General features: G+C 37.5%; 1 protein-coding gene across 13 annotated transcripts in view; it reads left to right on the top strand.

The window, feature by feature from the left end:
* The window catches only part of BAZ2B (bromodomain adjacent to zinc finger domain 2B), a 422,769-nt gene that overhangs the window by 358,568 nt on the left and 39,683 nt on the right, over window positions 1-24,518 (top strand). For all 13 annotated transcript variants that reach the window (XM_070357371.1, XM_070357382.1, XM_070357397.1 and 10 more), the window contains 5 exons: window positions 14,006-14,146; window positions 18,251-18,505; window positions 19,467-19,681; window positions 20,536-20,610; window positions 21,408-21,651. In XM_070357371.1, coding sequence (XP_070213472.1) covers window positions 14,006-14,146; window positions 18,251-18,505; window positions 19,467-19,681; window positions 20,536-20,610; window positions 21,408-21,651 — 930 coding nt within the window. The remainder of the gene's footprint in view (window positions 1-14,005; window positions 14,147-18,250; window positions 18,506-19,466; window positions 19,682-20,535; window positions 20,611-21,407; window positions 21,652-24,518) is intronic.

Raw genomic sequence — 24,518 nt, 5'->3', positions numbered from 1 at the left:
TGTTTTTCTGAAACTCTGTTGCTTTTTCAATGATCCAGTGGATGTTGGCAATTTGATCTCTGGTTCCTCTGCCTTCTCTAACGCCAGCTTGAACGTATGGAAGTTCACAGTTCACGTATTGCTGAAGCCTGGCTTGGAGAATTTTGACATTACTTTACTAGTGTGTGAGATGAGTGCAATTGTGCGGTAGTTTGAGCATTATTTGGCATTGCCTTTGTTTGTGATTAGAAGCCTTTGACTGTGTGGATGACAATAAACTGTGGAAAATTCTGAAGGAGATGGGAATATTAGACCACCTGAACTGCCTCTTGATAAACCTGTATGTAGGTCAGGAAGCAACAGTTAGAACTGGACATGGAACAACAGACTGGTTCCAAATAGGAAAAGGAGTACGTCAAGGCTGTATATTGTCACCCTGCTTATTTAACTTATATGCGGAGTACATCATGAGAAATTCTGGCCTGGAGGAAGCACAAGCTGGAAGCAAGTTTGCTGGGAGAAATATCAATAACCTCCGATATGCAGATGACACCACCCTTATGGCAGAAAGTGAAGAAGAACTATAAAGCCTCTTGATGAAAGTGAAAGAGGAGAGTGAAAAAGTTGGCTTAAAGCTCAACATTCAGAAAACTAAGATCATGGCATCCAGACCCATCACTTCATGGCAAATAGATGGGGAAACAGTGGAAACAGTGGCTAACTTTATTTTTGGGGGCTCCAGAATTACTGCAGATGGTGATTGCAGCCATGAAATTAAAATATGCTTACTCCTTTGAAGGAAAGTTATGACCAATCTAGACAGCATATTAAAAAGCAGAGACGTTACTTTGTCAACAAAGGTCCTTCTAGTCAAGGCTATGGTTTTTCCAGTCATCATGTATGGATGTGAGAGTGGAATATAAAGAAAGCTGAGCACTGAAGAACTGATGCTTTTGAACTGTATTATTGGAGAAGACTCTTGAGAGTCCCTTGGACTGCAAGGAGATCCAACCAGTCCATCATAAAGGAGATCAGTCCTGGGTGTTCATTGGAAAGACAATGTTGAGGCTGAAACTCCTATACTTTGGCCACCTGATGTGAAGAGCTGACTCATTTGAAAAGACCCTGATGCTGTGCAAGATTGAGGGCAGGAGGAAAAGGGGACGACAGAGGATGAGATGGTTGGATGGCATCACCAACTCAATAGACATGAGTTTGGGTAGACTAAGGCTGTTGGTGAGGGACAGAGAGGCCTGGTATGCTGCAGTTCATATGGTCCCAAAGAGTCGGACATGACTGAGCGACTGAACTGAACTGAACTGATTCATCTTGTGCCTTGGGAATACCAAGAAAAGAACTATAAACTGTGATAACATTTCTTGTAGGAGATCATAATACAACAGCCTCATGGTTACTTTGGAATATTACCTAGAAGTCAAAAAACAAAGTTTCTTTCAATGTACCCATTTCTTAAGTTTGCCTAAAAATCTGTGATTTATTTTTTTTTAATTTTTTTTATTTTAATTGGAGGCTAATTACTTTACAATATTGTGGTTTTTTACATACATTCACATGAATCAGCCATGGTGTACATGTGTTCCCCATCCTGACCCTACCTCCCACCTCCCTCCCCATCCCATCTCTCAGGGTCATCCTGGACTGGTGATCTATTTCACATATGATAATATACATGTTTCAGTGCTATTCTCTCACATCATCCCACCCTCATCTTCTCCCACAGAGTCCAACAGTCTGTTCTTTACCTCTGTGTCTCTTTTGCTGTCTTGCATATAGGGTCATCGTTACCATCTTTCTAAATTCCATATATATGCCTTAATATACTGTATTGGTGTCTTTCTTTCTGACTTACTTCAGTCTGTATAATAGGCTCCAGTTTCATCCACCTCATTAGAACTGATTCAAATGCATTCTTTTTAATAGATGAGTAATATTCCATTGTGTATATGTACCACAGCTTTCTTATCCATTTGTCTGCCAATGGACATCTAGGTTGCTTCCGTGTCCTGGCTATTGTAAACAGTGCTGCGATGAACATTTGGGTACACATGTCTCTTTCAGTTCTGATTTTCTCAGTGTGTCTGCCCAGCAGTGGATTGCTGGGTCATATGGCAGTTCTAGTTCCAGCTTTTTAAGGAATCTCCACACTGTTCTCCATAGTGGCTGTACTAGTTTCCATTCCCACCAACAGTGTAAGAGGGGTCCTTTTTCTCCACACCCTCTCCAGCATTTATTGTTTGTAGACTTTAGGATAGTAGCCATTCTGACTGGCATGAGATGGTACCTTTTTGTGGTTTTGATTTGCATTTCTCTGATAATGAGTGATGTTGAGCATCTTTTCATGTGTTTGTTAGCCATTTGTATGTCTTCTCTGGAGAAATGTCTGTTTAGTTCTTTGGCCCATTTTTTTATTGGATTGCTTATTTTTCTGGAATTGAGCTGCAGGAGCTGCTTGTATATTTTTGAGATTAATTTTTTGTCAGTTTCATTTGCTATTATTTTCTCCCATTCTGAAGGCTGTCTTTTCACCTTGCTTATAGTTTCCTTCACAAAAGCTTTTAAGTTTAATTAGGTCCCATTTGTTTATTTTTGCTTTTATTTCCATTACTCTGGGAGGTGTGTCATAGAGGATCCTGCCATAATTTATGTCAGAGAGTGTTTTGCCTATGTTTTCCTCTAGGAGTTTTATGGTTTCTGGCCTTACATTTAGATCTTTAATCCATTTTGAGTTTATTTTTGTGTATGGTGTTAGAAAGTGTTCCAGTTTCATTCGTTTACAAGTGGTTGACCAGTTTTCCCAGCACCACTTGTTAAAGACATTGTCTTTTCTCCATTGTATATTCTTGCTTCCTTTGTCAAAGATAAGGTGTCAATAGGTGCGTGGACTTATCTCTGGGCTTTCTATTTTGTTCCATTGATTTGTGTTTCTGTGTTTGTACCAGTACCATACTGTCTTGATGACTGTAGCTTTGTAGTATAGCCTGAAGTCAGGCAAGTTGATTCCTCCAGTTCCATTCTTCTTTGTCAAGATTGCTTTGGCTATTTGAGTTTTTTTGTAATTCCAAACAAATTGTGAAATTATTTGTTCTAATTCTCTGAAAAATACCATTGATAGGGATTGTATTGAATCTATAGACTGCTTTGGGTAGTATACTCATTGTCACTATATTGATTCTTCTGATCCATGAACATGGTATATTTGTCTATCTATTTGTGTCCTCTTTGATTTCTTTCACTAGTGTTTTATAGTTTTCTATATATAGGTCTTTTGTTTCTTTAGGTAGATATATTCTTAAGTATTTTATTCTTTTCATTGCAATGGTGAATGGAATTATTTCCTTAATTTCTCTTTCTGTTTTCTCAGTGTATAGGAATGCAAGGGATTTCTGTATGTTGATTTTATATCCTGCAACCTTACTATATTCATTGATTAGCTCTAGTAATTTTCTGGTGGAGTCTTTAGGGTTTTCTATGTAGAGGATCATGTCATCTGCAAACAGTGAGAGTTTTACTTCTTCTTTTCCAGTCTGGATTCCTTTTATCTCTTTTTCTGCTCTGATTGCTGTGGCCAAAACTTCCAAAACTATATTGAATAGTAGTGGTGAGAGTCGGCACCCTTGTCTTGTTCCTGACTTTAGGGGAATTGCTTTAAATTTTTCACCATTGAGGATAATGTTTGCTGTGGATTTGTCATATATAGCTTTTATTATGTTGATGTATGTTTCTTCTATTCCTGCTTTCTGGAGCTTTTTTGTCATAAGTGGGTGTTGAATTTTGTCAAAGGCTTTCTCTGCATCTATTGAGATAATCATATGGTTTTTATCTTTTAATTTGTTAATATGGTGTATCACATTGATTGATTTGTGAATATTGAAGAATCCTTGCATCCCTGGGATAAAGCCACTTGGTCAAGATGTATGATTTTTTTAATATGTTGTTGGATTCTGTTTGCTAGAATTTTGTTAAGGATGTTTGCATCTATGTTCATCAGTAATATTAGCCTGCAGTTTTTTTTGTGTGTGTGGCATCTTTGTTCAGTTTTGGTGTTAGGGTGATGGTGACCTCATAGAATGGTTTTCAAAGTTTACCTTCCTCTGAAATTTTCTGGAAGAGTTTGAGTAGGATTGGTGTTAGCTATTCTCTAAATTTTTGGTAGAATTCAGCTGTGAAGCCATCTGGTCCTGGGCTTTTGTTTGTTGGAAGATTTCTGATTATGATTTCAATTTCTGTGCTTGTGATGGATCTGTTAAGATTTTCTATTTCTTCTTGGTTCAGTTTTGGAAAGTTATACTTTTCTAAGAATTTGTGCATTTCTTCCAGGTTGCCCATTTTATTGGCATATAGTTGCTGATAGTAGTCTCTTATGATCCTTTGTATTTCTGTGTTGTCTGTTGTGATTTCTCCATTTTCATTTCTAATTTTGATTTGACTCTTCTCCCTTTGTTTCTTGATGAGTTTGGCTAATGGTTTGTCTATTTTATTTATCTTCTTGAAAAACCAGGTTTTAGCTTTGTTAATTTTTGCTATGGTCTCTTTTGTTTCTTTTGCATTTATTTCTGCCCTAATTTTTGTGATTTCTTTCTTTCTACTAACCCTGGGGTTCCTCATATCTTCCTTTTCTAGTTGCTTTAGGTGTAGAGTTAGGTGATTTATTTGATTTCTCTCCTGTTTCTTGAGGTAGGCTTGTATTACTATGAACCTTCCCCTTAGCATGGCTTTTACTGAATCCCATAGGTTTGGGGTTGTTGTGTTTTCATTTTCATTTGTTTCTATTCATATTTTGATTTCTTCTATGACTTGTTGGTTATTCAGAAGTGTGTTGTTCAGCCTCCATATGTTCGTATTTTTCATAGTTTTTTTTTTTTCCTGTAGTTGACATCTAATCTTACCACATTGTGATCAGAAAAGATGCTTGAGATGATTTCAGTTTTTTTGAATTTACCAAGGCTAGATTTATGGCCCAGGATGTGCTCTATCCTGGAGAAGGTTCTGTATGTACTTAAGAAAACGGAGAAATTTATTGTTTTAGGGTGAAATGTCCTATAGATATCAATTAGGTCTAACTGGTCCATTGTATCATTTAAAGTTTGTGCTATTAATTTTCTGTTTAGTTGATCTATCCATAGGTGTGAGTGGGGTATTAAAGTCTCCCACTATTATTGTGTTACTGTTAATTCCCCCTTTCATATTTGTTAGCATTTTGCCTTATATATATTTATATATATCTTCTTCTTGGATTGATCCTTTGATCATTATGTAGTGTCCTGCTTTGTCTCTTTTCATGGCCTTTATTTCAAAGTCTATTTTATCTGATATGAGAATTGCTACTCCTGCTTTCTTTTGGTCTCCATTTGCATGACATATCTTTTTCCAGCCCTTCACTTTCAGTCTGTATGTGTATCTAGCTTTGAGGTGGCTCTCTGTAGACAGCATATGGATCTTGTTTTTGTATCCATTCAGCCAGTCTTTATCTTTTGGCTGGGGCATTCAACCTATTTACATTTAAGGTAATTATTGATAAGTATGATCCCGTTGCCATTTACTTTGTTGTTTTGGGTTCGAGTTTATAAACCTTTTCTGTGTTTCCCGCCTAGAGAAAATCCTTTAGCATTTGTTGGAGAGCTGGTTTGGTGGTGCTGAATTCTCTGAGCCTTTGCTTGTCTGTAAAGCTGTTGATTTCTCCTTCATATTTGAATGAGATCCTTGCTGGGTACAGTAATCTGGGTTGTAGGTTTTTCTCTTTCATCACTTTACGTATGTCCTGCTGTACCCTTCTGGCTTCAAGAGTTTCTATTGAAAGATCAGCTGTTATCCTTATGGGGATCCCCGTGTGGGTTTAACTGTTGTTTTTCCCTTACTGCTTTTATTATTTGTTCTTTGTGTTTGAGCCAGTGCTAACTACAAGGTTTTAATCTGTTGGACCTGTCACTTCCAGAGCAGTTCCCTCTTCTTTATTTATTTTGGCTTCCTCTGTTTGCAAGTCTCTTCAGTATCTAACTTCTGCCCTGACGCAAGGGGTCAAAGGTGGTCATTTATTTAGGCTCACTTGTTCAGTTATGCTGCGGAGAGGGAGGAACACTGCAAACAAATATCACTGGCATGTGTGGGGAGTGCTCGTAGTGTCTGGGTCACACTGGGTTTGCCCCCACTCACAGAGTGTGTGCTTTCCCGGTCTACACTGCTCAGGCTCCAGGTTGCTCTGCCGGGTAACTGTCTAAGGTGGGCCCTGGGTTGCGTGCACTTCCCATATCTATGCCATTCAGGTTCTCGGGTACAGACTCAGCTGGGCCTGTGTTTTGTGCGCACTTTTTGTGCCCTTCCCAGGTCAGAGCAGCTCAGGCAACCAGGAGCTTAGCGAGCGCACACTCCCCAGGTGCGGTGCATCTTAGCACCTCCCGGGTCCCAGCCGCTTGGTTTCCTGGGTGTGCAGCGGCATCTCAGGTGTGCTGTGTGTCTCTTCTGGGGAGCTGATCTGTGGCTGTGGCCCTCCTGACAGATGTCAACCGTTCAGGATACCAAGAAGACTTGGTTAGCGACTGAGAGCCTGCTCGCAGTTTGGTAGGGGATGCCCTCTCTGGGGCCGAGTTTGCCCCTTTCCTTCCAGCTCTGACTGGCGCCCACCTGCCTCCCTGCCTCCCGTGGGGGTGGGCCGATCCGCAGCTGGCTAGCTCTCCTCTGGTATTAGCTCAGTCCTTTGTTCTGTGAGAGGATGGGCAGTGCCTTAGGTTAGAGCTTTTAGTGGGAAAGTTCTCTCTCTCTCTCTTTCCTCTTTGTGTTTTTTTCCTCCTCTCTGGCTATCCCATGGTTTGCGTTGCTATCTCACGTTAGCTCCCTCAGATTGTCCTCAGGGCATTCAAGCCAGGTCCTGACCCTAAGCAATGCATCCTGTGCCTCCCTGTTCAGCCCCCGCTTGCTGGTGGTGGATGCAAGCATCTGGGCTACTTCTCCGCTGGGAGCTGTAGATAGACCCATAATCTGTGGGTTTTATTTATTTATTTTTTCCTCTCAGTTAACGTTGCCCTCTGAGATTCCAAAACTCCCCGCAGACCTGCCGGTGAGAGGGTCTCCTGGTGTTTGGAATCTTCTCTTTTAAGACTCCCTCCCGGGACAGGTCTCCGTCCCTAACTCTTTTGTCTCTCTTTTTATCTTTTATATCTTGTCCTACCTCCTTTCGAAGACAATGGGCTGCCTTTCTCGGTGCCTGGTGTCCTCCACCAGCATTCAGAAGTTGTTTTGTGGAATTTGCTCAGCGTTCAAATGATCTTTCAATGAATTTGTAGGGGAGAAAGTGGTCTCCCCATCCTATTCCTCTGCCATCTTAGGACCGCCCCCCTCAGTTAACCTTTAAAAACATGTAAAATGATTTCATTTTAACTACTCAGAAAAATTTTAAATATCATACACATTTAAAAGATACATGCACAATTTTGGAAAGAATTATTTTCAGTGTAATTTAGATGTATTAAAATCTCTATCTGACAAGAATTATTAGCAATTTTTATTTTAATTTAGAAGACATTTGTATAATAATAACTGGCTTTCCTCATAGCTCCTTTGGTAAAGAATCCACCTTCAGTGCAGGAGACCCCGGTTCGATTCCTGGGTCTGGAAGAGCCGCTGGAGAAAGGATAGGCTACCCACTCCAGTATTCTTGGGCTTCCCTTGTGGCTCAGCTGCGAAAGAATCCGCCTACAATGTAGGGGATCTGGGTTCGATTCCTGGGTTGGGAAGATCCCCTGGAGAAGGGAAAGGCTACTCACGCCAGTATTCTGGCCTGGAGAATTCCATGAACTATACAATCCATGGGGTCACAAAGAGTTGGATGCCACTTGCACTTTCACTTTTCACTCTAAAAATATTTAATACTTAATCTAAAATGAGGGCTTCCCTGGTAGCTCAGTGGTGAAAGAATCTACCTGTAATGCAGGAGAGATGGGGTGATCCTTCAGTCACGAAGATCCCTGGAGAAGGAAATGGCAACCCACTCCAGTATCTTGCCTGGAAAACCCTGTGGACAGAGGAGCCTGGTGGGCTACAATGGATGGGGTCACAGAGCAGTCAGACATGACTTATCAACTAAACAATAACAATCTAAAGTGCAGACTTTTGTATAATACTTTGGTGGATTTTATGAAAATGTGATAACTGGAAATTTTCTTTTTAAATAATGTTTTATAACTGTAAAATACAATGATATGTAATACAAATAAGGTATAATTTTATTAAAATTTGAAATATAAGGATTTATTTTATCATGGATTCATAATTTTTCATTTCTTTAAACTTAAATTTTTTATATTTTAAAGGTAAAAATAGGCCCTTAAAAATTATCCCAATTTTTCTACTCATACTCAATATATGATATAAAATAGCACCAGTTTTATTCTTTATATCTGTCTTCTGTAAATGGCTTGTGTTATTAATCTTATTTACACTTTTATTCCTCTTGTACCCTGAGGTAAATCTGTGTCTCTTAAATAATATTTATATCTTTGAAATTTAAATACAAGTTGCTGTCAAAAGAAATGTATTCTCCTAATTATGCCCAGAGCAAATACCTAAGAGACCCAGTAGAATCGTAAAATACAAAAAACATAGGCATCTTTGCAGCATGGCCTCTTAAAAATGGCCTGTTTTGCAATCTAATAAGTTGTAAAACTTTATAATAGCAGATCCTCCTACCACACTCGTTGTTTAGTTTTTAAACTTCTGTTATTTTAAAATAAAATACATTTATTTCATACCTTTGTTATTTTGCTTTGGATTTCTGGAAGTACTTTCATTTATGCTTTTAGAGTCCCTAAAATAATCTTTTTATGTGAGTAAAAAACTGCTTTTTAAATTGTCACCTTATGTATCTTAGACTCTTTAGTATAATCTAAATTTAATGCATTTACTATTGAAAGGTGTTTCAATTTTGAGATGAAATTTAACTGACTTCTTAACTAAGATATTAGTAATATTTTAATACAGAAAATTTCTCTTCTGTATTATAATTAAGATGATAAGATGTTTTATTTTAAATTAGATATATTCCAAGGATCTGTATTTATTTCATAAATCTCCACATCTAGAAAACTGAGCGAGGACAGGAATAGCTGAGAATGAAAGTCAAAAAAATGGGAAGGAGATATTCTAATTTGCTTGTAATTATTTATAGTCAATCTAAAATATAGTCAGGAGCTATATATCATAGTCATTTGTAGACAATTAAGTTATTGCCTTGAAATTTAAATAATGTGGCATTTGTAGATTTATTCATTCAGCAAGTTAATCAATGTTTAAACAATTTTTATATGCTAAAGCACATTGTATATGTCATTAGAGACATATGATAACTATTATAGTTGGAAATAAAAATAATATTTAGACCAGTAGGAAAGGAAAATTGAACTGATACAGGCTTGAGTGTCAAAGACAAAGCATATCATTAAAAACTCTCCTGAATGTTTTTGGAAAATTATACTGCTTAGAATCAGTAGGTCCATAAAGAAGTGAATAAGTTTGTTCTTCTGACCTCTAGAAGCTCACACTACAGTGGAAGAGATCAACTTTAAACAAATAGTTGTCACTCAGTGCAATGAATGCTATAGTAAGTTATATGGAAGCTCAAAAAAAGGGAAATATTAAAACTCCTAAACTAGTTGTGGGAAAAATAAAAACATGGGCTTTAGTTGTGTGTAAGGGAAGAAGGGCTATGCATCACAGACAGAGGAGCTGACAGGTACATAGGTACAATGTATTAAGTAAAACAGACCTCTGGGTTCTAGGGGGAGGAAGGTGAGAAGAGAGGGTTAGTGGATTTTAACTTTGTGTATATACCATCTAGTCAAGGCTATGGTTTTTCCTGTGGTCATGTATGGATGTGAGAGTTGGACTGTGAAGAAGGCTGAGCGCCAAAGAATTGATGCTTTTGAACCGTGGTGTTGGAGAAGACTCTTGAGAGTCCCTTGGACTGCAAGGAGATCCAACCAGTCCATTCTGAAGGAGATCAGCCCTGGGATTTCTTTGGAAGGACTGATGCTAAAGCTGAAACTCCAGTCCTTTGGCCACCTCATGCGAAGAGTTGACTCTTTGGAAAAGACTCTGATGCTGGGAGGGATTGGGGGCAGGAGGAGAAGGGGACGACAGGATGAGATGGCTGGATGGCATCACTGACTCAATGGAAGTGAGCCTGGGTGAACTCCGGGAGTTGGTGATGGACAGGGAGGCCTGGCGTGCTGCGGTTCATGGGGTCGCAAAGAGTAAGACACGATTGAGCGACTGAACTGAACTGATATACCTCTCTCTGGAGAAGGAAATGGCAACCCACTCCAGTATTCTTGCCTGTAGAATCCCATGGACAGAGGAGCCTGGCAGGTTACAGTCCATGGGGTCACAAGAGTCGGACGACTTAGTGACTAAACCACCACCACCACCACCATATACCTCTCTTGACTGTTGCTTCTCTTCCTCTTCTTCCCTTTCTCCTTCACCTCTCCTCTTCCTTCTTCACCTTCTTATTCCTCCTCCTCATGATCATATCATTGTCATCCAAGCAATGCCTCAAACTGCTTACACATCTCTTCAACACAGGTGTATCACACAGTGAGCCTAGAGTGTGGGAAATACACTGAGAATCATAAGATGTGAGACCAGAACTTCTGTGAGGCTGAATTGTGACTGTCTTTATTTTAAATATTAGTTGATCGTTGAGGGGATCCTAGAAGCTCTGGTTCCTTGAGAGTCATTTTGTAGCAGAACTGCAGGATTTGTATCAGTCCTATACAATCTAATAAAAGTCATTAAATAAATTGGTGAACAAATTAATTCAATTTAGAGATTCCATGTTTCCTTAAAGTATTCCATTGAGGGAGTGGATGCTTGTCTTTAAGTAATAAAGGTCCTGTAAATTTCTAAGATTTCTTGCAAATCTCCATTTTTATCCTAAAATGTAGATGTCATTTTTACATGCCACATTATGAATTGCTTTTTTAATTCGAAAAATACTGCATATCACTAGGTAAAAATGATGTTCAGGAATACCTTTATTCTAACTCATTGTCTACATATCGCTGAAGGGTGTTCACACCCTCAGATTACCACTGCTGTGAAGTTGGTGTAGTGAAAAGAGCATTAGTGTCACACAGTTCCTTTCTTTCTTTTTGAAAAGAAATTACAACCATTTTCAACAGTTCTTAGTGAATAGTAGAGAAGTCTCAATTATTTATGATTACTATTAAAACATCATTAAGAATTCTGGGTTAGTCCTATATAATAGAAAAATTTACACCAGCTACTATGAAGTTTATGAGACATTTAATATATTTTCCCTATTAGTGATTATAATTCATTATTCTGGTAAGTGACCATGAAGTTGTCTTCTCTTCTTCAGAAAAGAACTTAGAGCAACATCTCATGCATTTAAAAATTGGAAATCTAATTCTAGAAAACAAAATTGTTCTACTGATGATAATTTGACTTGAAAATCTGTATTGTGTTGTGGGATTGTTACACATTGCTGCTGCTACTACTGCTAAGTCGCTTCAGTCGTGTCCGACTCTGTGCGACCCCACAGATGGCAACCCATCAGGCTCCCCTGTCCCTGGGTCTCTCCAGGCAAGAACACTGGAGTGGGTTGCCATTTCCTTCTCCAAAGCATGAAAGTGAAAAGTGAAAGGGTGGACTGCAGCCTACCAGGCTCCTCTGTCCATGGGATTTTCTAGGCAAGAGTACTGGAGTGGGGTGCCATCACCTTCTCTGTGTTACACATTAATTGTGTATATTTTAAAGCTTTTTTATCATTTCCTTCCCAAATGTCTACATGAATCAGTAATTCAGAAATTTAGAAGTAGTAAAAAAAAGAGCAGTAATCTGAGCATATCTTATAAAAAAGTTCTCATGAAAAAAAAAAAGTCCTCATGACCTGACCTCCATGTGTCACAGTTCCCAGCAACTATTTACCATGCAACCTACAGTCCAGTCATGTTCTCTCAACTCTTGGCTGGGAGTATACTTCTCCACTCCTCTGTTTCCCCCTTGGCATGCCCTGCTACAGCAGTCAGGGTGCTGTCTTACCAGTGGTAATTGAAAATGGAGATGGTTAAGTTATGGGCAAAAATGCTAACATACTACAGGAAGCAATAATGCTAGGTTAAAATTATAGGTAAGAGCTATAATTAGGTATGAGAAATTGGTAATAGGAAGAAGGTGGTGTTTTTTAATTAGAATTTGACATGCAAGATGAGATCAATGACCTCTCTGGTTGGAGTCACAAATATAAGGAGGTGAGGAAACAATATATTTTTATCAGGAATAGCAAGTAGTTTGACTAAATTTACATAGAATATAAAAGTGGGAGATAAGTTTGGAAAAGAAGAGAGTCCAGATTCAAAAGTAAGTAGACTTTATTTTGGTAAAAATAAAACTGAAAGATGTATAACAAGTTAGAATTGTCATTATTATTATTCTCTAATAAGTAAGAATATTGATTGGGCTGAGGACAATAAGATACAGCCTTACACCTGTCAAAATGCAATTTATCAAAAAGATAAGTAATGGCTCTTGGCAAGGATGTGGAGAAAAGGAAATCCTTGTTGACTTTTGGTGAGAATATAAACTCATGCAGCCACTGTAGATAACAATATGCAGGTTTCTCGAAAAATTAAAAATAAAACCACCATATGATTCAGCAAATCCACTTCTGGGTATTTATCCAAAGAAAATGAAAACACGAATTCAGAAAGATACATGCACCCCATGTTCACTGCAGAATTATTTATGATAGCCAAGACATGGCAGCAGCACAAGTGTTCATCAGTAAATGAATGGATGAAAAATATGTGGTATATATGTGAATGGAATATTATTTGACCATAAAAGGAATGAAGTATTACCGTTTGTTACAGTGTGGGTGGACCTAGAGTGTATTAAGTGAAATAAGTCTGCAAAGACAAACGCCACATGATTTCACTTGTATGTAGAACCTAAAAAGCAAAACAAGCAAACATAAAACAGAAACAAACTCATAGATACAGAAAACAGGCTAGCATTTCAAAGAGGGGAGGGGTGGTTGTGGGAAATGGTTGAAATAAGTCCAGTTATAAAATAAGTCATGAGGATATAATGTACAGCATAAGGAGCAGTCAGTAATATTGTAATAACTTTGGAGACACAGTAATCAGATTTGTTTATGGTGATTATTTCATAATGTGTAAAAATATTAGGTCACTGTATTGTACACCTAAAACTAACATAGTATTGTAAGTCAGTTATACTTCAATTTAAAAAGAGAATTGTATTTGAGATATTACAATAAAATAATGACACCAGTATTATGGAAAATCACTTCTTTGAAAGGAATGTCATCCTCTACATGAAGGGAAACAAGATTATTTCCATATTGTTGCTGTTACCCAAAATATTTTTAATGCTTTTGGAATTGCATTCAGAACCTATTTGATATTCTTTTAAGTGTTGTTTAGAGTGGTTAATAATATTTTTATTTCATCATAGATGCACATGTTTGGACTAGCTAATTCACTTTTGAATTATTTTTTATGCAAATTCAAACGTGTTTTATTTTCATGCTGTAAATCTTATTTCCTGGAGCTACACAAAAATTTTCGCTAATCCTAGTTAACTTTTTAAAATAAATATTTACTTGCACATGTTCATTTTATATACCTGCTTGTATTAATATTTTATTCTCATAATCTGGAAAAAGATTGAATAAATTTTGAATAATGAAATAATCAGGGTTGAAACTAATACTGATATTTTGTGTTAGTATGTACATATATATATATACACATACAGTCATAAGGTTATTTTCAAACTCAAAGGGTGAAAAAATATGGAAAAGCAAAATGTCAATATTTCTTTGTAATTTCAAGTCTATTCCTAATCATTCCAAGAGAAATTTTGTTCATGGAAATAACACTTTGATTACCTTTTAAATTTTAACTGGAAGTTTTTTAAACATACACAGTGATTAAAGAGAATATGTGGACATGGTTTTCTTTTTAAGGAAAAAGAACGATTGAAGCAAGAAAAACGTGATGAGAAAAGATTAAATAAAGAACGTAAACTAGAGCAACGAAGATTAGAATTAGAAATGGCAAAGGAACTAAAGAAGCCTAATGAAGACATGTGCTTAGCAGACCAAAAGGTAATGTATCATGTAAACCATTACATTAATAAATTTGAATTTTTCTGTGTTCTCATCTGATTCCTTTGTCAGAGCTGCCATTATGAAAGCATTGTATTTTTAGCTGCTGCTGCTGCTAAGTTGCTTCAGTCATGTCCGACTCTGTGCGACCCCATAGACGGCAGCCCACCAGGCTCCCCCCTTCCTGGGATTCTCCAGGCAAGAACACAGGAGTGGGTTGCCATTTCCTTCTCCAGTGCCTGAAAGTGAAAAGTGAAAGGGAAGTCGCTCAGTCGTGTCTGACTCTTAGCGACCCCATGGACTACAGCCTACCAGGCTCCTCTGCCCATGGGATTTTCCAGACAAGAGTACTAGAGTGGGGTGCTAGAGCAGTGAATTTCCAAGTCTAGGTCATCTGTCTCTCCTGGATGGCTACAAGTAAACCTCTCTAGAGCTCTGTGCTGATAATGGCAGTTCTTAATATATAAATGGAGCACCACGAACCTTTTTAATATAAGTAATATACTGCAGAAATCTATAAAAATGAATTATAGAAATAGGATTTCTGTGTTTCATTTGGTCTTTTTGAGGCATTTAAGAACAGAAAGATCTAACTCCTCCCTCAGGCTTCCATAGATATTTAAATAAATTAGGATTTGCAATAAAACCTCTTTCAGTGCTTTAGTGGTGGTAGCTAACTGTTGAGTGTGTTTAGTTCGTGCCAGGCACAGTGCTAAGTGCTTGAAATGAATTTTCTCATTTGGTCCTCCCCGCAATCCTATGGAACTGATATTTTTGCCCATTTACAGATGCGAAAACTTAAAACACAGACAGGTTAAGGAACTTGCCTGAGATTATGCAACTTACAAGTAGCAACTTGGATTCAGGCTTCATTTTGTTAAACTCCAGAGCCCATACTCTTTATGATCCTGAAAGCCAAGAAGTGTGTCCTGTCAGAGTACCTCAGGTGTATTTTCTCTTCCATCATGCTTCACAGATTTGTAATATTGCTAAAATACATAAAAGTAGCAACTTGGAAAGAGCAGAAGCATAGTAACAGCTGGTATGATTTCACATACTAATGAGTAGAAGTCAATTATGTTTGGCTATAGTTAAGATAGTATTCCTGGAAAATTGTGTCAGCGCATATCATGTCTATAATAGTGTCTCAATGATACAATAGTTATACTTGGTCAGTAGCATCTATATTTACTCATATGCCATATAACATACAGATAATGATTATCTCTATTTTTGCAAGCTCTTTTATAAAGTGCTTAAAGCAAACTTCTAGTGTTGCTGTTTGTAGCCAGCCAGGTTCCTCTGTCCATGGTATTTCCTAGGCAAGAATACTAGAAAAGGTTACCATTTCCTTCTGCAGAGGATCTTTCTGACCCAGGTATCAAACCCATGTTTTCTGCATTGGCAGGCAGATTATTTACTGCTGAGGCAACAGGGAAGCCCAAACTTCTAGTAGTCAAGTGGAAAATTAAATTTATTAATATTCTATTTACTTACCTAGCATCAGATCAGATCAGATCAGTCGCTCAGTCGTGTCTGACTCTTTGCGACCCCATGAATCGCAGCATGCCAGGCCTCCCTGTCCATCACCAACTCCCGGAGTTCACTCAGACTCACGTCCATCACGTCGGTGATGCCATCCAGCCATCTCATCCTCTGTCGTCCCCTTCTCCTCCTGCCCCCAATCCCTCCCAGCATCAGAGTCTTTTCCAATGAGTCAACTCTTCGCATGAGGTGGCCAAAGTACTGGAGTTTCAGCTTTAGCATCATTCCTTCCAAAGAAATCCCAGGGCTGATCTCCTTCAGAATGGACCGGTTGGATCTCCTTGCAGTCCAAGGGACTCTCAAGAGTCTTCTCCAACACCACAGTTCAAAAGCATCAATTCTTTGGCGCTCAGCCTTCTTCACAGTCCAACTCTCACATCCATACATGACCACGGGAAAAACCATAGCCTTGACTAGACAAACCTTTGTTGGCAAAGTAATGTCTCTGCTTTTGAATATGCTATCTAGGTTGGTCATAACTTTCCTTCCAAGGAGTAAGCGTCTTTTAATTTCATGGCTGCAGTCACCATCTGTAGTGATTTTGGAGCCCAGAAATGCTTTTAAATAAAGATGAAAGTATGCACATGTTGGTAAATCGCTTCAGACTCTTTGCAACCCTAGAAACTATAGCCCGCCAGGCTCCTCTGTCCATGGGATTCTCCAGGCAAGAATACTGGAGTGGGTTGCCATGCCCTTCTTAAGGGGATCTTCCTGACCCAGGAATTGAATCTGGGTCTCCTGCATTGCAGGCAGATTCTTTACAGTCTGAGTCACCAGGGAAGCCTGTATATAATCTAGTTTTAGTCAACTGGATGTTTAAAATTTCCTAAGCACAGAATAGGTATAGTGGTTAGTTAACATGTTTTAATAAGCTCATACTAAGCAATTTTCTTGAATCCTAATAAACTATTTTCTTGCTAATCCTTAATGATCTTTTTAAATCCTAAATTATGGTAAATAAACTTTTATTTTCATTTAAGTCCATATGCACGCATATAAAATATTTGTAAGTCCATTTTAAGACTTAGGCTTCCCTGATAGCTCAGTTGGTAAAGAATCCGCCTGCAATGCAGGACACCCAGTTTGATTCCTGGGTCTGGAAAATCCACTGGAGAAAGGATAGGCTACCCATTCCAGTATTCTTGAGCTTGTGGCTCAGCTGGTAAAGAATCCGCCTGCATTGTGGGAGACGTGGGTTCGATCCCTGGGTTGTGAAGATCCCCTGGAGGAGGGAAAGGCTACCCACTCCAGTATCCTGGCCTGGAGAATTCGATGGACTGTATAGTCCATGGGGTCTCAAAGAGTCGGACATGACTGAGTGACTTGCACTTTAAGACTTACTTTTGTTGGTTTTGCTTTATAAATTTTTAGAATCATGTGAAACTATGTATGTCTGATATGATTCAGGAAAAAAGAAGACAGAATTAAATGGTTTTCACATGTAACAAAAGATTTGTATTATGTCAGCAGTTATCCATAGTTTGTGTTTCTACACACTATTAGTGGAAGAAGTCTTTAGTTCGTTATTACACCAAGTGCAGAGTAGAGGACACATTTTTGTGTTCAAGGTCCAATTCAGATAAATAGAAATGTTTATAAGCCACATTTTTCCCAATCATAACTGAAAGTATATTTATTGAATCATATTCATGGATGAAAATGTTTTTAGATTACTTATTTATTTAATTTTTAAAATGTCCATGAAAGCTGAAAATATAATTTAGTCATTAAAATGTTAATATGTGAGCATATTTGAGAAATAGCAGAAGAAACAGCTCTCTCATTTTGATAGTGAATCAGTGTTTCACTATATACAGGAAACCTCAAGACTGACAGTTGCACTCTAACTGGCTTCTTGACAGGGTCGTAGGTTCTTGTCATGTGGACCTAGTAATTTATCTACATTCTTTAGCCAAAGATGGTATCTCTCTCTCCAAGCATACAAGCCACAGATCCGTACACGGTTAGTTTCTGAGCTCCCCAAAAGTGTGAATTATAAATCAGTCTACATCATTAGAAGAAAGTGTTGCGTGTGCCCTACTAAGTTGTTCCATGGTAAAGTAATCATGAGATACTTATTTCTTATGTTATTTAATTTTTCCTCCAGTTATGTAACCTGTGTTTTGTCAATATGTAAGTTAAAATTAGTGTTCTCTTTTGTAGAGATCTAAGGTCATGTTGATTTCAACCAAAATTTATTAATGGTTACTTGTGTTCACGATTTTATGATTACATAAAGAATCTACCTGCAGTGCAGGAGACCTGGATTCAGTCCCTGAGTTGGGAAGATCCCCTGGAGAAGGGAAAAGCTACCCACTCCAGCATTCTGACCTGGAGAATTCCGTGAACTGTATAGTCCACGATGTCGCAAAGAGTTGGACACGACTAAGTGACTTTTGCTTTCACCAGGGAGTTATAGAAATGCCCTCATGGAATTTACAATCTAGAGGGAAAAACCACTGGTATAAGGCAAGATAAAAATAACAACTTACCTTACTTCAGAAGGTATAAAATCATGGCTTTTAAAATTATTTTTTCTTTCTTTTCTTTTATTTTCAGCCTTTGCCAGAGTTGCCTCGTATTCCAGGACTTGTTCTCTCTGGAAGTACATTTTCAGACTGTCTCATGGTGGTGCAGTTCTTACGAAACTTTGGTAAAGTTTTGGGCTTTGATGTGAATATTGATGTTCCAAACCTGAGTGTTCTTCAAGAGGGATTGCTAAATATAGGGGACAGCATGGGTGAAGTACAAGACTTGCTTGTGAGGCTCCTCTCAGCTGCTGTATGTGATCCAGGTCTAATTACAGGATACAAGGTAAAAAAAAACAAAATACATCTTTTTAATTTGTACTATCAGTGCATTAATAGCTGGCTTTAGCATGTTAGCAGAAGATTGTATAGACTTACTCAATTTTTTCTACATAGCTTCTCATGAAGTTAAAGGTAGATTTGCTTCAGTTACAGTTGGTACAAACTTAGAAAAACCTGGTTCATAAAGCCTAAGGAATGTAAATCATTCTCAAATTACTTTTATTTTCCTTTAGCTTTTGGCAAAAGCCAAACTTACTTAAGAAATTCCCAAGCAATATTTAGCAAAACAGAAAATTCAAAATTTGTAAAGAAGTTAGAACTTACGTGTGTCCTCTGAAAGTATACTGTGTTCTCTTTGAAATTGTGAATAACTGAGGCTAATCAAGACCCCTGTAGAACAGCATGTTAAGACTCTATATTGCTATGTGGATACTCAATAAGTTCAAATTTATCTTAATTCCAATTAAGATACACATTTCAGTCAGTTTTACTCTAGATAATATTGTAGAGAGAGAAGTTTCCAGATATACCTGTTACTTTTTCCTCCATCTCCCTATTCATTCAGCATACCAGGCAATAAAATCCATGACACTGTAGAACCAGAAAACACAGTAATAATAGTACTTTTCAACCCCTCCCCCACCACTACTGATGGATATAGCCTGTAAAACCTTCAGATAGTTTCTGTGGTCAAAGAAGGTATGAATTTTTAACCACAAATTTACATACTCTTCTCCACACCTAACTTTTAGCCAAGTTTGAAGAAGGAATGGAAAAATTACAAGTACTTGAAAGCTTGTCCGGTCATCCGTTGACTGTTTTTATCTCCATTTCATCATAAATGTGAATAAAGCCCTTGTCAGTAATATCTAAATCATATAATACCAACATTTAAAAGTCTTACTGTTTATATTTTATGAGTCAGTATCAGTCCTTATACTGATAAAAATGCCAAACTTTTGTAGGCCAAAACAGCTCTTGGAGAACATTTGCTGAATGTTGGTGTGAATCGAGACAATGTTTCCGAGATTTTGCAGATTTTTATGGAAGCACACTGTGGACAGACTGAACTTACTGAAAGCCTGAAGACTAAAGCTTTTCAGGCTCACACTCCAGCACAGAAAGCCTCAGTTCTGGCTTTCCTGATCAATGAACTGGCATGCAGCAAGAGTGTGGTGAGGTAAGCACATGTCTGGACTTTTCTGGTGATTATTTTCTGTTTTAAATTTGTCTAGTCACAAAGTAATACAAATTGCTTATAGAAAATTTGAAAGTAACAGATTATGACAAAGAAAAAAATTAAAATTACACTAATCTCACCATTCAGAGATGACAAATGGTATTTTAATGTATTTCTTTTCAGGCTGTTAAAAAGAAATTTTGAATCATACTGTGTATAGTCCTTGTAACACTTCTTGTTTATTTGGTAATTTTGTTATTTATTTGTATACTGAAATGTGAACAGTTTTTTGTTGCTATGACTCTTGAATCCAGTACTGTTGTAAGAACTCAGAATTTTTCTTTTATCTTTGGTAGCAGATGAGTACCTCATTTTTTGCTAGAAGCCATTTGTAGAATTATCCATCTACTTTTTATCATGTGCTGACACAATCTTAATATTATTTATTTATTGCATGTTAGTTTGCACTTTTTTAAAAAGTACTTAATCTCATTTAAGAGTCGAAGTAAGTTCTCCACTATAATGTTTGAAGATTTGGTGAACAAATTCCTCATTCATCTTGTTCTTGCTATTCATTATGTTACAGATTTTAATTATGTAACTTTTATTCCTTTACGTTTCTAGGGAAAGAATCAATCCAAATATTTGAGAGCCATGTGTTTCTACCATTGCTGGACGTTTTAAGTTTTCTGTACATCTCTTAGCTATGTATTAGTATAATTTTTCATTTGTTTTTGCTATTCATTGGCAATCATCATTTGTACTTAGCAAAAATCTGCATCATTTTATTTACCAAATTAATGTATTGCATTATGTATTAATTTATGTCTTCTAATAAACTTTTGCATTGGCAGTGAAATCGACAAGAACATTGATTATATGTCAAACTTAAGGAGAGATAAATGGGTAGTAGAAGGTAAACTCCGCAAGTAAGTCCTATTTTATTAAAACTAATATACTGTTTTCCTTCTTCACAAATTTCTGAATAAAGCATACTAAATGAAAATATGGAATTTAAACTTTATCTTGTCTAAAAATTAGAAAAGGCAAAGTTTAATTAAGCTGAGATATAAAATTAATAAAACTCAGAGGCAGAGTTTTCAGTGGACAAAAGCTATATTGAGATTCATTGAACTCACATGCTTCAAAGTTAAAAGAAAGTCAATTTATCTTTCTTTCAAAGAAGTCAAGCAATCATATATTCAAAGATTGTTGTTTCTATCAGGTTACTTTTGTCATAAATAGAATCTGTTTGGATTCTACCATATTTTTCCTTAATTGCTTTCTAATTACAGTTTGCTTTTACAGAGAGTCTAACATATCCAAATATATTCAGCATTAAAACTCAATTAGCTTCCTGCTAGGAAATATAATGCTGAAATTATTCAACTTCCATGTTAAGAGGATAGTTTCTTTGCAGTGACTTGAATTGAAATTTACTCAGTCAGATAGGATCAAGAACTATCACTTGGCTGTTCCTGAGTTAATCTCAGTTTTCTGTGTTTTTAAAAAAATGTATTCTAATTCCAAAGAGATAGACAGTATAATTCTTAAAAGTTAACATATTTTATAATTTCTGTGAACATATGTCTTCTAATTTTTATTGTCATTGATATATTGGTTACTTTGAGAGAAATAACCACATGCTTAAAATTCATAGTATGATATTTAAAAAGTACAGAGGGAAGCCTTTTCTTCTGTATCATTCTTTTTTTCATATTTAAAGGCTCAGAATCATTCACGCTAAGAAAACAGGCAAAAGAGACACTTCCGGTGGCATTGATCTTGGAGAAGAACAGCATCCACTGGGCACACCCACTCCAGGACGCAAAAGGAGAAGGAAGGGAGGAGACAGTGACTATGATGATGATGATGACGATGATAGTGATGACCAAGCTGATGAAGATGATGAAGATGAAGAAGATAAAGAAGACAAAAAAGGAAAGAAGAGTGAGATCTGTGAAGATGAGGTAATAAAATTTAGACTTGACTAATACTGTATGAAATAGTGAAAATAATACAGAATTTGAAGTCAAATGGATTTGGATTTGAATTCCATTGTGACACTCAACACAGTTTATTCATCTGAAAATTAAATATAATATTCACTTCAAGGTTTTTTGTGATGCTTAGGTAAATATTGAATAGAACCTCTGCACATAGAAGGTACTTATGTTGAACAAAAGAAGTTAAATTTTTCTGTTTGTATAATAACTTGAGAGTTCACCAAAGAACTATTCATATTCTTAATTTTAGGTATTTTGTAAATTCTATTAACGTGATATCTTATGTTTATTTTGTACAGTACTTAATGCCTTCAAAGTGTTGTCAGGTGTAGTGAAACTGATACATTTCTCAGATCCTAGTTTATTGAGTACATGGCTCTAGGCACTTTTTTTAACTTTTACTTTTATTGCAATACAGTTGATTTACAATGTTGTGTTAGTTTCAGGTGTATAGCAAAATGAATCAGTTATACATATACATATATTCACACATCTTTAAGATTCTTTTTCTACATAGGCCATTATAGAGTATTGAGTAGAGTTCCCTATGCTATTCAGCGGGTTCTTATTAGTCATCTGTTTACACATTGTAGTGTGTATATGTCAGTCCCAGTCTCCCACTTTATCTCTCCTTCTTCCCTTATCCCCTAGTAACCATACATTTGTTTTCTGCATCAACTCTACTTATTTTTCTTTTTTAAGATTGTTTTCTCCGTGTAGACCATAATCAAAGATGAACAAAGCACTGAAACTCTCCTTTCAATTTACAGTTTCAGAGAAAGACTTAGAATAAGAAAAAATAATGTGTTAAATGTTAACTGCTTTGCTAGCAGTATTTACAATGTATTAGGCGGGAGAAGGTGACGGCACCCCACTCCAGTACTCTTGCCTGGAAAATCCCATGGATAGAGGAGCCTGGTGGGCTGCAGTCCATGGGGTCATGAGGAGTCGGACATGACTGAGCGACTTCACTTTCCCTTTTCACTTTACTGCATTGGAGAAGGAAATGGCAATCCACTCCAGTATTCTTGCCTGGAGAATCCCAGGGATGGGGGAGCCTGGTGGGCTGCTGTCTATGGGGCCACACAGAGTCGGACACGACTGAAGTGACTTAGCAGCAGCAGCAGGCGGGTACAAAAGAAGGACATTGAATCTTTCTGAGGAATAAATGATCACAAAGGCTTTCTGAACTCATTAGCTGAGGCTACAAGCTGGGCTGAATGTTAACCTATAGAGAATCCAGGAATCCATGGAAAAATCTTCCAAGCAGAGAGAATAGCATGAGTAAGGACTCAGAAGCCTTGAAACCATGATGTGCTTTACAGGCCCTATAAGTGCTTCAGTAATACTAGATAGCCTCATGTACAACAACTGTGAACTAGGATTTTATAGTTTTATGGTGATAGGAAGCCATTGAAGGGTTATAAGTGATGGAAGGACCTGGTCAGACTCGATTTTTCAGTGGCTCCCTATGTCAACTCTGTGGAAAATAGATTTGGCTAGCGCAAGATCAGAAGTGGGAAGATGAGTCAGGAGAGATTGCTCTGGTTTAGGTGAATTGTGATAGGTCTGAAAATAGACCAATGGAAGGAAAAGACTCAATAAATACTGAGGAAAAATGAATAGTCTTTGAAAATGGATTGTGTAGGTTGATGGAGGGAGAGATAGGATTGATTCCAGTTTTCTGGTAAGGGACTACCTGCTTTTGTTGCCACTACCTGATCTAAAGAATTCAGGAGGGACATCATCCCTGGTGGCATGATGGGTGAGAATCCATGTGCAAATGCAGGGGACCTGTGTTCCCATCACTGGTCCAGGAAGATTCCACATGTTGCAGAGCCACTAAGCCCACGTGCCACAACTACTGAGCCCACGTGCTGCAATTACTGAAGCCCGTGTGCCTAGATCTTGTGCTGTGCAACGAGAGAGACCACTACAATGAGAAGCCTGTGCACCGCAATGAAAAGTAACCCCTGCTCCCCGCAACTAGAGGAAGCCCACACAAAGCAATGAAGACCCAGTGCAGCCAAAAATAAATAAATAAATAAAGCTTTAAGAAAAACAAAACAAAAGATTGCATCGCCATTAAAAAAAAGAAGAATCGAGAAGCAGCAGAGTAAATAGATGACAGCCGAGTAGGGGAATATAGAACAAATACCTGAAGTTAGGAAATGATACTAGGTTTTATTTTGAACATGTTGAATTTGAGGTGTCTGAGCAGTTTAGCAGTCAGTTGGATTTAAAAACCCAAAGCCTGGAGAAGAGTTCAGTCTTGAAAATGTAGATCTGGAGGTTATTAGTACATAGACAATAGTTTAAATAATGAGTTGGCTTAGTTTGCACAGGAGAATTGGTTTATTAGTGAGAGTAGTAAACTGAGATTGGAACCTCAGGGAATGTCAGTGTTTAAGAAGAGCCTTCAGGACTTCTTGCTGAAGAATGAACAAAGGTAGAAAATTTCTGTAGTGGGTCAGGGATTGCCAAGACCAAGACTGCCTCCAAAGCCAGTGACTCACTAGGATGACTCACAGAACTCAGCTTCTGGTCATGCTATGGCTACAAGTTATTGCAGCAAAAGGAAAAACAAAGCAAAACCATTAAAGAGAAATGGCATATGGGTCAATATCCAGGGGAAATCAGTCCCAGCTTTCAGGAGTCTTTTCCCAGTAGAGTCACAAAGGATGGGCTTAATTCTCCTAGCAGTGTGCTGTGACATTTAAATTGTGCCGCAGCTGAAATGTTGTGTTCTATGAAAGTTCAATAGAGACTGTGCCCAAAGTTTTATACAGGGATGACCACATAGGTACCCTCTGCATAGAAGGTGCCAAAAC

The sequence above is a fragment of the Bos mutus genome, chromosome 2 (assembly GCF_027580195.1).
Source record: "Bos mutus isolate GX-2022 chromosome 2, NWIPB_WYAK_1.1, whole genome shotgun sequence".
NCBI classification, from domain to species: Eukaryota; Metazoa; Chordata; class Mammalia; order Artiodactyla; family Bovidae; genus Bos; species Bos mutus.
Note: the sequence above shows the minus strand (reverse complement) of the source record. Positions and strands in the feature narration are given on the sequence as shown.